This window comes from Molossus molossus, unplaced genomic scaffold (genome assembly GCF_014108415.1).
Source record: "Molossus molossus isolate mMolMol1 unplaced genomic scaffold, mMolMol1.p scaffold_m16_p_20, whole genome shotgun sequence".
Taxonomy (NCBI): domain Eukaryota; kingdom Metazoa; phylum Chordata; class Mammalia; order Chiroptera; family Molossidae; genus Molossus; species Molossus molossus.
This window is the reverse complement of record NW_023425356.1, coordinates 12,289,410-12,304,000: the sequence shown is the minus strand read 5'-3', so window position 1 is coordinate 12,304,000 and position 14,591 is coordinate 12,289,410. Positions and strand designations below refer to the sequence as shown.

The window sequence follows — 14,591 nt, the reverse complement described above, 5'->3', positions numbered from 1 at the left end:
CTGTAAGTTGTATTAAGACAGTGAATAGGCCCTGGCCGGTGTGGCTCAATTGGTTGAGCATTGTCCTATGCACCAAAGGTTTGCCAGTTCCATTCCTGGTCAGGGTACATACCTAGGTTGGGGTGTTTATGGGAGGCAATTGATCTATGTCTTTCTCTCTCTCAAATCAATAAAAACATCTTAACAAAGAAAAAAAAGACAGTCAATATATGCAAATGTAGGGGAATGATTCCCAAACTGGCTGTGACTCAGAATCACCTGGGAGAACTTGATAAAACAGATTCCACCTCAGATCTGAATGAGAATCTTAAGAAGATAATGCTGGAATGTGTAAATTTAACACATTTCCCAGATGTAGCCCAGTTCAGCCCCAATGGCTCTAGAAAGTCTCCTATACTATAGCACTTCCTGAATGAAAGTACTGAAAAAATTTAAGCTATGATTTAGAATAACATATAAAAACTATGAAAACAATTTAATATTGTTTCCACATTAACTGATATTAAACTACTTTAAATCTTTTCTTACATAAGATAGGTATCCCAATTTATGGGTTAAGACCATGCTTTTGACTTAGGCCTCAGTTTGCTCTGACACTAGTTGGGTGACACTGGGTATGTTATTTTAACCTCTTTGAATATTGATTTCCTAGCTATAGCTGTAATATGTTGTAAGGACTAAAAGATAGCAAGTACTCAATAAGTACTTAAACATTATTAGGGAGGGCTTAAATAACTAAACACCAATCTACTCACCGTTGAATACTTCATTAAATTCCCCTGGGGGTGCATGAGTGATGAATTTAGCAGCTATGCGTACCTAGAGAAATAAAATATACAGTAAGAGAATTATGAAGAGTAACAATATAAGGAAAGGAATTAGCAGATTATAAAATTTTCATGACATCCCTTGTTTTAACCTTTAGGTCCTAGTCACCTTATAATATTCTCCATTATTACAATCTTCATCAATAACTATAAACAATAGCAACTTTTTTAGTGACCCCCCCCCCAAAAAAAAGTTTTCCAAGAGAAAAAACTCATGGAGACAAACAACAGTGTGGTGACTGGCCAGTGAAGGAGGGTATGGGGCATAAATGGTGACGGAAGGCGACTTGACTTGGAATGGTGAACACAATACAGTGTACAGTTGATGTGTTGTGAAATTGTGCACCCGAAATCTGTATAATTTTGTTAACCAGTGTCACCCCAATAAATTCAATAAAAAGAAAAAAAGAAGTCATTTTAAGTAGTTCTTAGAAACTGTATTCTCATTAGTAACCAATTATATAAGTTTTGTCAGCTACAGACAAATAGGCAGGCATGTTAATTTCATTTTACTTTCTTTCTTTTTTTTAGCATGTGCCCCTAGCAGGAACTGAACCCAGGACTCTCTGGTCCACAGGCCAACGCTCCAACCGCTGAGCTAAACCAGCCAGGGCTAAGTAATTTCATTTTTAAAAATTCTACCAACTCTAAGGAATAACTGCTTTTCTGGTATGTCTTAAACACTTGAAGATTATTAAAGTAATTGTATAACACACATGGAATGCCAAAGACTCTCCTCTACCAAACTTTTTAGTCAGGTTCCTCTGAACCCTCTTCTCAACTAGACTTGATTCTTGGTCCTATCCCATCTATGGTCTGCCTAGCTCAGTTGTACCAAGACCTCTGCTGTCCTTTTAAGTGAGATTTTCCCCACTCTTGATATTTGATTACCCTTGATATCTGATTAAGTTCTTCATCTCCCACCTTTGATGTTTAAGTCCTCAACCTGCCTTTAGCAAGAATTCCTCTACCCTTAATGTTTCCTTTTACTAATTTCCATCCACTGACCCCCTCACTCTGCTTGTTGGCTATAAATCCCCAGCTGTCTGCTTTACATTTGGAGCTGAGCTAGATCTCTCTCTCTTCCCTAATGCAATAGTATTGAATAAAGTCTTATTTTTTAACAAGCATCAGAATAACTTTTTCTTTTTTTTTTTATCCTCACCCGAGGACATTTTTCCATTTTTTGTTCAGATAGAGCGGGAGGGAGAGAGAGGAAGAGAGAGAGAGAGAAACATCGATGTGAAGGGACACATCGAGTGGCTGCCACCCGCATGACCAACCAGGGCCGGGGACAAACTGCAACCGAGGTACGTGCCCTTGGTGGGAACCGAACCCGGGTCTCTCTGTACCACAGGCCGACACTCCAATCGCTGAGCCAAACCGGCCAGGGCCAGAATAACTTTTTCTTTAACAGGGGCCATCACTGTCTTATGCTACCTAATGTAATAGTATATAAAAATGACATACTTAAGCATAAAATTTACAACATACAAGAAAAGAGAAGAGTCAAAGGAGGTCAACAAACTCTTTTTGGCCTTGAGTCAGTGGTTCTGAACCTTGACTATAAGAACCACCTGGCCCTGGCCGGTTTGGCTCAGCGGTCAGAGCGTCGGCCTGCGGTCCTGAGAGACCCGAGTTCGGTTCCCGCTAAGGGCGTGTACCTCGGTTGCAGTTTGTCCCCGGCCCTGGTCGGTTGTGCAGGTGGCAGCCACTCGATGTGTTCCTTTCATATCAATGTTTCTCTCTCTCTCTCTCTCTCTCTCTCTCTGTTCCTCTCTCTCCCTCCCACTCTACCTGAACAAAAAATGGAAAAATGTCCTCTGGTGAGGAAAAAAAAAAAAAGAACCACCTGGATAGTTTTAAAAATATTGATGCTGCCCTGGCCAGTTTGGCTCAGCAGTTAAAGCGTCGGCCTGTGGACCAGAGAGTCCTGGGTTCGGTTCCTGCTAAGGGCACGTGCCTAGGTTGCAATTTGTCCCCAGCCCCAGTTGGGGTTGTGTGGGTAGCAACCAGTTGATGTTTCTCTCTCCCTTCCCCCCTCTCTCCCTCTCACTCTATCTGAAGATAAAAACAAAAAAAAATGTCCACGGGTTAGGATTAAAAAATATATAATATGCCATATATAACCAATAGACATAGACAATATGTAGGAAAAGCAGGAGGGGTGGGATTAGGGACTAGGGGGTCAAGGGGGGCAGGGCTGGGGAGGAGGGGTCAAGGGGGGGAAAAGAGGGACATCTGTAATACATTCAACAATAAAGTTAAGTTAAAAAATAAATATATTGATGCCTGAGTTCCACCCAAAAAGATTCTGATGTAACAGATCTGGGGTAGGGCTTGTGTATCAGGATTTTATTTTAAGGTCCAAGATAAACTTTACTTAAATAGGAATAACAAAGATAACTCAGATATTGAATAATTAAGCTTTGAGTTGATTGGAAGTCCATGATTCACTAAGACTATTTTATGGAAGCAGTATAAAAAAAATTTGGTATTTTTCTCAGTTTTCTGGTATTCTTCAAGCTTGCAAAGATTCAGAATGCTTTAATGACAGCTTGTTGAACAGCAATTAAATAAGATGATGTTCTCAGAAGTCAGTCTCTCACAAAAAAGACATTATAGCCCAGTTCTATTAAAGCCCCAGCCAGTATAGGACAGAGTCACAGTAGTAAACTGTTCCAGTTTAGTACAGAGTGCAAGGCAGAAGGCTAATTTAAGTAACATTACAATGAGGTATCAGGTTTTGTTTTTTTTAATATTGTGTGATCCATGTCGAGGGTCAAAGCCCGACTTACATCGCCCAGCCATTTTCACAATCAGCATGACCAGAAGAGTATCAAATCTCCAGATCGGAATAAATAGGAGGAACCAGTTCCAAGGTGTCTTCTCATCTAGTTTCAACACCAACATGATCAAGAAGAGTAATGTAAAAAGCCTGGTGAGTAGTACTCTCTAAGCCAAGGGCATTCTCATTTAAACAGTTTAAAGAGGCTGTTGCACTGTTGAAAAATGGGAAATACACCTTGGCTGCACCGCTGGCCGGAGAGCAGAGAAGGGCGTAAAGATCAGGGAATTCGTCAGTTTGGATCCTTGGCCTATTCCACACTTTTCCCCATTAAATCCAGACCCATCATATGATAATCAAGAAAAAGATCCCAGTTCCGCTCTCCCAAAGACTGCAGTAGAGGATTTATCAGGATTTTTTTTGAAGCTTCCTCAGGTGATTCTAATGTGCTGCTAAGGTTGAGAACTACTACTTTAAGGTACTATTAAGTGTACATCATCGTGATGGATACAAATAACAAATAAGCATACAGTCAGCACCTTAGCTTTTCAAATCTTTGTATACTTTTCCACTGTTAGAAAAATGATTTACATAAATTATTGCCTTTAATAAACCCTGATAATAACTTAAAAATAACTACAATTCAAAGCAGGAAAACTGCCAAATCAGGAATACAGATAACATATAGCACAGAACTTAAAGGGAAGGAGACAGATATGGGCTGGGTTGGTCAAAGACAATATGGAAAAGGGAGGTGAGATCTAAGCTGAGCTCTGCAAAGTGCTTTAGACAGTAGGAAAAAAAAAAAGAGGGTATGATATTAGTAAAGGAGGAGATGATAAGAATGAAAAAGATGGAGAAAAAGCAGCTTGTTGTAAACAGACCAGTTTGGTAGGAACAGATCTGGGACTTGAAGATAAAAGAGAAGGGGAGAGAGTAAGATGAATCAGAGGGCATTAGTTATGCTAATATCAAGGCAGGTTTTATTCTGAAGATAATAAAGAACCGCTTTCTTTCTCTTTATTTTTTAAAATATTTTTATTGATTTTTTAGAGAGAGAAAGGGAGAGACATCATGAGAAAGCAACACTTCAATAGGCTGCCTCCTGCACGCCCCCTACTGGGGACCAAGCCTGAAACCCAAGCATGTGTCCTGACCAGCAATCGAACTGGCAGCCTTTTGGTGCAGGGCAGGATGCCCAACCAACTGAGTCACACCAGCCAGGGATTTATTTTATTCTCTTAAAAAAAATCCTCACTTAGGATATTTTCCCATTTATCTTCAGATAGAGTAGGAAGGAGGGAGGGAGGGAGGGACAGACAGAAAGAGAGAGAGGGAAACACTGATGTGAGAGAGACACATGGATTGGTTGCCTTTCACAAACACTCCTTGACCGTGGCCAGGATGGAATCTGTGACCCTTCAGTCCATGGGTCAAAGCTTTAACCACTGAACCACCAGCCAGGGCTGAAGAACTGCTTTCTGAGTGAGAAGCTCCATTAATAAAAATTAACCTAGCTGTAACATGGAAGTCCTGGTGTCATCAATAAGGCTTCACAAACCCTGAAAATCAGACTGTCGCCCTGGCTGGTTTGGATCAGCAGTTAGAGCGTCAGCCCACAGACCAAAGAGTCGCGGGTTCGATTCTGGTCAAGGGCACAGACCTCAGTTGCAGTTCTGTCCCCGACCCTGGTCAGGGTCATGCAGGAGGCAACCAATTGATGTGTCTCTCTCACATTGATGTTTCTCTCTCTCCCCCCACCTCTTCCACTCTATCTGAGATAAATGGAAAAGTATTCTTGGGTGAGGATTAGAAAAAAAAAAGAAAATCAGATTGTCCCCTAAGAATTAACTATGAAATCAAGACAGATACCATCAAAGTGACATATGTTGACTCATTCAACAAATACCTGAAGGCCTGCTATGTGTTAGGTACTGTATGAGGCAATGTGGTTCAATAGCATATGGTCCTTATAGAACTTCCATTCTAGTGAATAAAGACTCAATAGATAAGATTAAATAACTAAGTTACATGCTATGCTAGCTAGTGATTAATACTAATGAGTAAAATTAAAACAGGAAAAGGAGATATGAAATGTTAAGATTTGGAATTGTACAGGGTGACCAGAGAAGGCCTTACTGAGAAGGTAACTTCTGATTAAATATCTGAAGGAAGTGAGGGATACAGAAGAAAGAGAACTTCCAGAGAACAGAGCAATTGCAAAGACCCTTTAGGCAAGAATGTGCGGCTGGAACAGAGAGGACCAGGGGAGAACAGATAAGAGATAAGGACATAGAGTTAAGTGGCAAAGAGGTAAAATTCCAGATATGTACAACTTTATTCTGAAGAAGATGGGGAGCCACTGGAGGATTTTGAACAGAGGAGTAACATTTTTAACCAGACCTGGGTGCTGCTTTAAGGACAGACTTCTGGAAGGGTAGGGGAAGATGGCAACAGCAAAGTAGGGAGACCAGAAAGAACTACTGAAATAACCTAGGTGGCAAATCATACTGGCTTTCCCCAGAGTGGTTAGAATAAGAATGTGGTAAAAAACAGTAAAATTCTGGGTATATTTTGAAGGCAGAGCCTACAGGATTTGCTGATGGACTATATGTAGATTGTAAAAAAAAAAGAGTCAAAGATGACATTAAACTTTTTGGTGTGAAGAATTAACGAACGAAGGTGTCATTAACTAAGAGAGGAAAGACTGCAAAAGTTGCGATATGCAAATTTTTGATACATAAGGGCTTCCTTCTAGCCCAGTCTACAGAAATCTGTCTACAGAAAGAATGTCTATTTCTATAAAAGTTAGAGGTTACCCTACCCAAAGACCTGACTTGGTCTTGGTGTTGCATATGTATTATGTAAGAAAATGCCATTAAACTGACTATACAGTTAATGTCCCTGGTCCTGACTACATACTGTAAAAAAATTATAATTTGATTTCCCATATGCCTGACCTACCTGAAAAAAATTGAGTCCCTCTGTATTTACTAAATTAGTTGTTACTGTACTTATATACATTAGTTTCAGCAGCCTAGCTGATATGAGTTTGTCTCTGAGAGACCTAGTCTTAGTATCCTGATAGATCACACTTCTGGGCTTAACAGACAGAGGACTAAGATTTGGAGTGGTTCTCAAGTTGCACAAGAATTGTTAGGAAGCTTATTAAAAGTAGATTTGTGAGCACTGGTCCTCCCAAATTCTGATTCAGTTGGTCTAGGAGAGAACTCAAATCTGCTCTTTAAAAAAACACACCAGTCCTTTTCCCTTTGCGTGCCAATAGTGCTCTCGCCAGCATGGTGAACGTTCCTAAAACCCGCCTGACTTTCTGTAAGAAGTGTGGCAAGCACCAACCGCATAAAATAACAGTACAAAAAGGGCAAGGATTCTCTATGCGCAGGGAAGAGGCGTTATGAAAGGAAGCAGAGTGGCTATGGTGGGCCGATTTTCTACAAAAAGGCTAAAACTACAATGAAGATTGTGCTAAGGCTTGAATGTGTTGAGCCCAACTGCAGATCTAAGAGAATGCTGGCCATTAAGAGATGCAAGCATTTTGAAATAGGAGGAGATAAGAAGAGAAGGGGCCAAGTGGCCCAGTTCTAAGCTTCATATTTTATTTTATGTGACAATAAAATCTAGAGGATATGTTCACATCAAACAAACAAACAAACAAACAAACAAACAAAAAACACACCAGTGATTCAACTGTAGTCAAGAATGTTTTAGGTACTGTCACACCAGAAAGTATGTAAGACAGTACCTTGTCCAGAGGACTTTCATGATCTTTAAATTCCTCAAGTCATTTTTCTCAACACTGAGTTTATAACACATTTTATTTTTTATTTCTTTAATCCTTACCCGAGGATATTTTTCCATTTATCTTCAGATAGAGTGGGAGGGAAGGAGAGAGAGGGAGAAACACTGACATGAGAGGGACACAATGACTGGTTGCCTCCTGCATGACCCCAACCAGGGCCAGGGAGGAACCGCAACCAAGGTACGTGCCCTTGGCCGGAACAGAACCCGAAACTCATTGGTCCGCTGGCTGACGTTCTACCACTGAGCCAAACTGGCCAGGGCTTATAACACATTCTAAATACTAGAACTTTTAGTGGCATACATGAAGCAAAGTAGCTCGGAACTATAATGCAGCCACAACCAGTAAACATCAATGTTTCAGTGTCTATAGAAGTATCCATGTTACTACATTAAACTTGATTGCTGTCTAGGGCTGTGTCAATATTTCAGTAGAACTGTTTGCTACCTTAACTCATTACTTACTATTTACTCAAAGGAATCAGGGTGGGTAAGAGCACAGGTCTGGAAATAGGTTGCCAGCAATGTATCTGCTCTACTATTAGTAGTTCTGAACTCTTGGTCATGTTTTTAATCTCAAACGTGCCTCAGTTTACTCAACTGTAAAATGAGGATAACATAAGTATCTATCCTATAGGGATGTTTTGAGATGAATACATGTTAGTGCATAAAATATCTAGCACATAATAAGCACTTAAATGTTATGTAGAGGCCAAACAAGTCTCAAAGCAAAGTTCTCTCATTTTCCAACAAACTCTCCTCATTTCTTTGGTGATCTGATATAATGCTGTCTTCTTGCTTATATGTTATACCAAAACTTACTCCGTTATATGATCTGCTCAGTCGAATATTCTATCTCATAGATACTACCCTAACAATATGTATGTGTAGATACAGCAACGATAAATTTACATACAACTCAAAATTTAGTAAAGAATTTCAGTAAATCACAAAAATATAGAAAAACACAGGCTGGAGGCAAAGAGAATTAAGAATAACTCAAGGTTGTTGTTGTTTTTTCCTCCCTCACCCGAGGACATTTTTCCATATTTTGTTCAGATAGAGTGGGAAGGGGAGAGAGAGAGAGAAACATTGACATGAAAGGGACACATTGAGTGGTTGCCACACGCATGACCCAACCAGGGCCAGGGACAAACTGCAACTGAGGTACATGCCCTTAGCGAGAACCAAACCCGGGTCTCTCTGGACCGCAGGCCAACGCTCTAACTGCTGAGCCAAACCAGCCACGGCAAATAAATAAATAAATAAATACATAAATAACTCAAGCTTTGCCTGCCCAGTGTGACTCAGTGGTTGAGTGTCGACCCATGCACCATGAGGTCACCAGTTGGATTCCTGGTCAGGACACATGCCCAGGCTGTGGGCCCAATGCCCAGTGGGGGGCATGCAGGAGGCAGCCAGTGGATGTTCTCTGTCATCTATGTTTCTATCTCTCTCTCCCTCTCCTCTCTCTCTAAAATCAATAATAAGGGAAAAAAAATTAGAAAAAAAACCTTAAGCTTGGCGATGGTTCTCCCGGAGGGTGGCCAGCAGTCTCGCAACGTTACATCAGTGTCTCGGCGCCCCCAAACCCCACGAGCCTGGTCAGACAGCACGTGAAGCACCCTCCTCCCTGCCGCTGCAGCCAGACTCTGATGCTGTTCCCTAGTAGAAGAAGGTTGCTCACGACTCTGCTGCAGGCTCAGTGGTGGCCTTCAACCCTCCAGACACGAGACTGGTACAGTTCCAGGCACCTCACCAGATGGGACCTCACCTGAGCCTGGAGTCAGGGAATGGCAAGGGGTCGTCCACCTCCATGCCTTTGACCCTACACTGCCCAAGACCATGCCAGAGATCTTGGAGCAGGGAGAGTCCACTCTCTCAGTGGCAAGAAGATCCACACAGCTTAAAGATCTGCTGCCGGGTGAATGGGGAGGTGGTCCAGAGCAGCAACACCAATCAGATGGTGTAAGACAGAAGAGCTGGCAACCTAGATCTCCCAGTTCATCACTCTTTACCCTAGGGACATCATCCTGACGGGGGACCCCCTCTCCCCCAGGTGTTGGTGTATTCAGGAAATCTCCTGTCCTTCTCCAGGTAGGTTGGCTAAAAGGAGGAAAGGGAGAAGGACCCAAATGGCCTGGCAGTCTTGGCTCAGACTTGAGAAACCTAGGACTGTGCGTGTGTAGATGTATGTGTCAGACTGAGGACTGACAACCTGCCGGCCACTCCATTACAGAAGGGCGATGAAATCCAATGTGAGACTGAAGAACTAACTGGGTGTCGTCATCATCAACAAGGTGGTGTGATGGTTCCTGTTGCAGACCCTGGACTTAAGACAAGAGGTGGGGTATCCATTCCCACTCGGCCCTTTACAGGGCAAGGCCCAATGCCTGCACCCTCGAGGCTCCTGATCTAGGCAGAAGAGGAGGTGGGGCTCTCTTCTTCAATAAACTCAGACTAAAGCAGTAAAATCAATCAATCAATCAATCAATCAAGCTTAAGAAAAGGTCCTGACTGAAGACAATGGTAAAAGGAATGTAGGCAGGTTAGACATACTGTTAAAGTGAAAAATAAGATACAAAAGAAACTGGTATATTGGCTGCCTCTCAGGGGAACTGGGTGGCTGGAAAATGGGTGGGAGGAGAATTTTTTTATTGGTTAATCCTCACCTGAGAATATTTTTCCATTGACTTTTAGATAGAGTGGAAGGGAGGGAGGGAGAGAGAAACATAGATGGAAGAAACACCTAGATTGGTTGCCTCCCGCATGACTCCAACCAAAGCCAGGGATTGAACCTGCAACTCAGGTACATGCCCTTGACCAGGAAAGGAACCTGGACCTTTTGGTCCACGGGCCAATGCTCTAACCACTGAGAAACCGGCCATGGTGGGAGGGACTTTTTAATTATGCCTTTTCCTACCATCTTCATTTTAAGCACGTAATTATATTTCCTATATAACTAAAATAATTTCTTTTAAATGGAGGAACAGAATCTAATAATAGGAAGAATGAATTGGAGTAGAATACTAATTCAACATGAGAAGAAAGAGTAAGGGTGAAAAAGATAATGTCAATGGTCTGAGTTTGAATGACAAAAAGAACAGAAATACTGAGGCTGACAGGAGGTTATGATGAAAGCAGAAGGGAAAATAACAGTAAATGCATATTAAAATTATCATCTAGTTCAGAAATCCCCAAGTAGTCAGATTGTCTTTAGTATCATAACTATTTTCCCCTATCCAGGCTTTTTATTTTCACAAGCTGATCCATATAAGGATATTTATTTATTTCAAGAAGATGAGAACCTATATTCTTAACCAAAGATTTATGCATTGGAGAGAGAAAAGAGCAAATGATACCTGATCCTAATGTGTTTTTCTGGGCTCTAAAGGAGGGGACTTATAGCAGATAATGGAAATACTTTTATTAGGGGTTTAGCAAAGCCAGAAGTATATACACATAGTCATTCTGGTATGCATAAGGCTTTGCAGCTTTAAAGGATTTACTAAGAAAAATGCTCCCGGGGGGGTCAAATGTTCCCAGCAGGTGACAAGGCAGGGCATTAGTAAGGACAGTAAATGCTCAGGGACAATGAATGCCCAAAAAGGCACCCAGAGCGTGGACACAACCTGAACACAAGAAATATCTACTGATTATCAGAAATAGTTGGGGGTGGTGGGAGGAGAGAGATAAAGGAGCATGAGTTGAGGAAATATTAGAATGAATGAAGGTATAATTGATTGGTCTCTTTTATACCAGTAAGTTGTGCCTACACTAGGTAGCTGGTGCGATCCTAGGCATTAGATAAAGATATGGTTTCAGTTACCAAGGAATTTCATTTTGTTATCAGGGCAAATGTGCAAAGTTAGACAATGACAGAAACTCCTCAAACACTTGAATATTTCAATTGTAAAATAATTATTTAAAATTAGAGTTTGAAAAAGTTCATTAACTCTGTTCGATTGGTTTTATCCAATTCCCCTTAGCACCCAATTTTAGAGGAATACTGAAGCCTATAAAGGTTAGCACCCCCCCCCCCCCAATCACACTGGTGGCTAAAAGCCCAGCAGTGAGAGGCCAAATCTCCTGACACTCAGAATCATTCTTTTCCACTACATCATACTATCTCATTTATAATTCATTAAATGGAGGCTCCTATTCTGTGTTTTTGTTTTTTTTCATTTGTTGTTACATGGAATAAAGTGTAGTGAAAAAAGCATGGCTTCTGAAACAGACAAACCTGGGGCTTGCATTTTCTCACAAATTATACTACTTTGCTTAGCATCAATGTTGGTCCTAATAAAATAACTAGATATTCTAAAATAAATTATAATAAACTTATATTCTTAACCAAGATTGGATATCTTGAGTTTGTACCTGCTTAAACTTTATGCTCCTGTCCAAGGATTTCATAACAGATTATATGAATACTACTCAGCAAAGCTAACTGAAAAAAGGAAAAACAGCCCTGGTTGGTTTGGCTCAGTGGTTGGAGTGTTGGCCTGGAGACCAAAGAGGTGCAGGTTCAATTCCGGTGAAGGGCATGTGTGTTGGTTTCAGTTTGTTCCTGGCCCTGGTTGGGTCATGCAGGAGGCAACAATCAATGTATCTCTTTTACATTGATGCTTCTCTCTCTCCCTCTCTCCCCCCCGCCCCCCCTCCCCCCACTCTATCTGAAAATAAAAAATGGAACTACATCCTAGGCTGAGGATTAAAAAAAAAAGGGGTAAGACAAAAAAAGAATGGCAGTGTTGCCCAGCCGCTGTGGCTAGGTGGTTGAGCACCAACTTGAGCACGGACCCATGCACCAAGAGGTTGCCAGTTCAATTTCCAGTCAGGGCACATGCCCAGGTTGTGGGCCCAGTTCCCATTGGGGGGATGCAGGAGGCAGCCAACTGATATTCTCTCTCATCGATGTCTCTCTCTTCCTCTCTCAAATCAATACAAAAATTTTTTTTTTTAAATGACAGTGTTAATATTAACTAATAACATGTTAGAAAATACCATGGCAAATAAGCGTCAAGGCTTACTTAATCTTAGAAGGGTAATAACTCCTCTAGTAAATTAAGGAGGTAATCAAAACCAAGGAAATTCAGTTTAAAAGTGTAAGTATTTTTCACGAGCTCTAACAGAGCCCTTTTGCATTCATGTACAATATTTTCCACATCTCTCCTAAATAATTTTCATAAACCCGTTCCTCAAAAAGTACATTAAAGATGGTATCACTGTCTAACCCAGAGCATAAAGACCCATTTTCTAGTTACGGTATTTTTGTGGTTGTACACAAATATGCCACTAGTTAGGCTGGAGGGAAAAAAACATGCTAATCTCAGTCGTTTTTTAGCCTTAAAATTCTCTCCGCATTTATGTTTTTTAAAATGCTGAATCAGCCCTGGCCGGTTTGGCTCAGCGGTTAGAGCATCGGCCTGCGGTCCAGAGAGACCCGGGTTCAATTCCTGCTAAGGGCATGTACCTCGGTTGCAGTTTGTCCCCGACCCTGGTTGGGTTGTGCGGGTGGCAATCACTTGATGTGTCCCTTTCACGTCGATGTTTCTCTCTCCCTCCCACTCTATCTGAACAAAAAATGGAAAAATGTCCTCAGGTGAGGATAAAGAAATAAAAAGAAAAAGAAAATGCTGAATTAGCTTTCCATGCCATTCAGTACTTACTCTTGCAAACATGGTGAACGTTCCTAAAAGCTACCAGACTTTTTGTAATAAAAAAGCAAGCATCAGCCCCACTAAATAACACAGTACAAGAAAGGCAAGGATTCTCTGTATGTGCAGGGTTATGACAGGAATCAGAGTGGCTATGGTGGGCAGCTTAAGTCAATTTTCCTCAAAAAGGCTAAGAAGGCCGTGCTAAGGCTTGAATGTGTTGAACCAAACTGCAGGTCAAAGAGAATGCTGGCTAGTAACAGATGCAGCATTTTGACCTGGGAGGAGATAAGAAGAGAAAGGGCTAAGTGATTCAGTTCTAAGTTTCTTTTTTTTTTTTTATCCTCACCCAAGGACATTTTTCCATTTTTTGTTCAGATAGAGCGGGAGGGAGAGAGAGAGAGAGAGACATCGAAGTGAAGGGACACATCGAGTGGCTGCACCCGCATGACCAACCAGGGCCGGGGACAAACTGCAACCGAGGTACGAGCCCTTAGCGGGAACCGAACCCGGGTCTCTCTGTACCGCAGGCCAATGTTCTAACCGCTGAGCCAAACCAGCCAGGGCAAGTTCTAAGTTTCATAGTTTGTTTTATCATGTGACAATAAAATATTGAGGACAGAAAATGCTGAATCATGAAATAAAGGAAACAGAAATGCAAAGAACCCAAACAAGTAGTTCATCTCATATTTCAAATTTCCTAATTATGGGATCTTGTCATTTTGGTCTTGTTAAGTATTTGGAACCAAGTAACTGAAGGGTCTTAGTAGCTAGAAGAGGAGAACTCATTCTCAAAAACTAACCTGAGGATAAGACTAAAAGCATTTATTTCTACAAGTTATAACACTTTATACTTCCTGTTTATTTAGGCAGCTCAACATGACCATTTCAGGCAACAACGCAGAAGTTAAAAAACACAACTTCCTCTTTATACAGTGATAAAAACTTCAGCAGTTATTTACGAAAATGGTTGATCTTACTAGCTTTTATAGAAATACTTGCAAGGAAATCAGAGACCATCATCACCAAATTCACCTCTGTGTTCAGAAAATGTAACAAAGACAAAAAGCTGTATTAAAATATATTTGCCATCATGACATATATGCCTTTAAAAACAAACAAAACCAAATCAAAGGCAGTTGAGGTCTTAGTTAAAAACAGAAAAAATGGAAACTTTAGAGTTCCTTCAAGGAAGAATCAATACAAATTAAGGCTAAAAATATCTTTTAAAAAATGTGTTTGTAATAGTACCATGGTTGTGAAAATATTATAGAATAAAAATCTCATTTAAGAGTTACTTAACTGGTGTGGCTCAGTGGTTGAGCGTCGACCCATCATGCACCAAGGGGTCACCGTTCGATTCCCGGTCAGGGCACATGCCCAGGTTGTGGGCCAAATGGGGGGGGGGGGCACACGCGGGTGCATGCAGGTGGCGGCCAATTGATGTTCTCTCTCGGATATTTCTCTCTCTCTCCCTCTCCCTTCCTCTCTCTAAAA

General features: G+C 41.2%; 1 protein-coding gene and 3 pseudogenes across 4 annotated transcripts in view; 2 read left to right on the top strand and 2 right to left on the bottom strand.

Annotated features, from left to right (window-relative positions):
- The window catches only part of CAPZA1 (capping actin protein of muscle Z-line subunit alpha 1), a 46,931-nt gene that overhangs the window by 29,204 nt on the left and 3,136 nt on the right, over window positions 1-14,591 (bottom strand). For all 4 annotated transcript variants that reach the window (XM_036271861.1, XM_036271863.1, XM_036271862.1 and 1 more), the window contains exon 2: window positions 756-819. In XM_036271861.1, coding sequence (XP_036127754.1) covers window positions 756-819 — 64 coding nt within the window. The remainder of the gene's footprint in view (window positions 1-755; window positions 820-14,591) is intronic.
- On the bottom strand, window positions 3,336-3,803 carry LOC118636921 (annotated as a pseudogene).
- Window positions 6,915-7,221, top strand: LOC118636922 (annotated as a pseudogene).
- LOC118636924 lies at window positions 13,117-13,417 on the top strand (annotated as a pseudogene).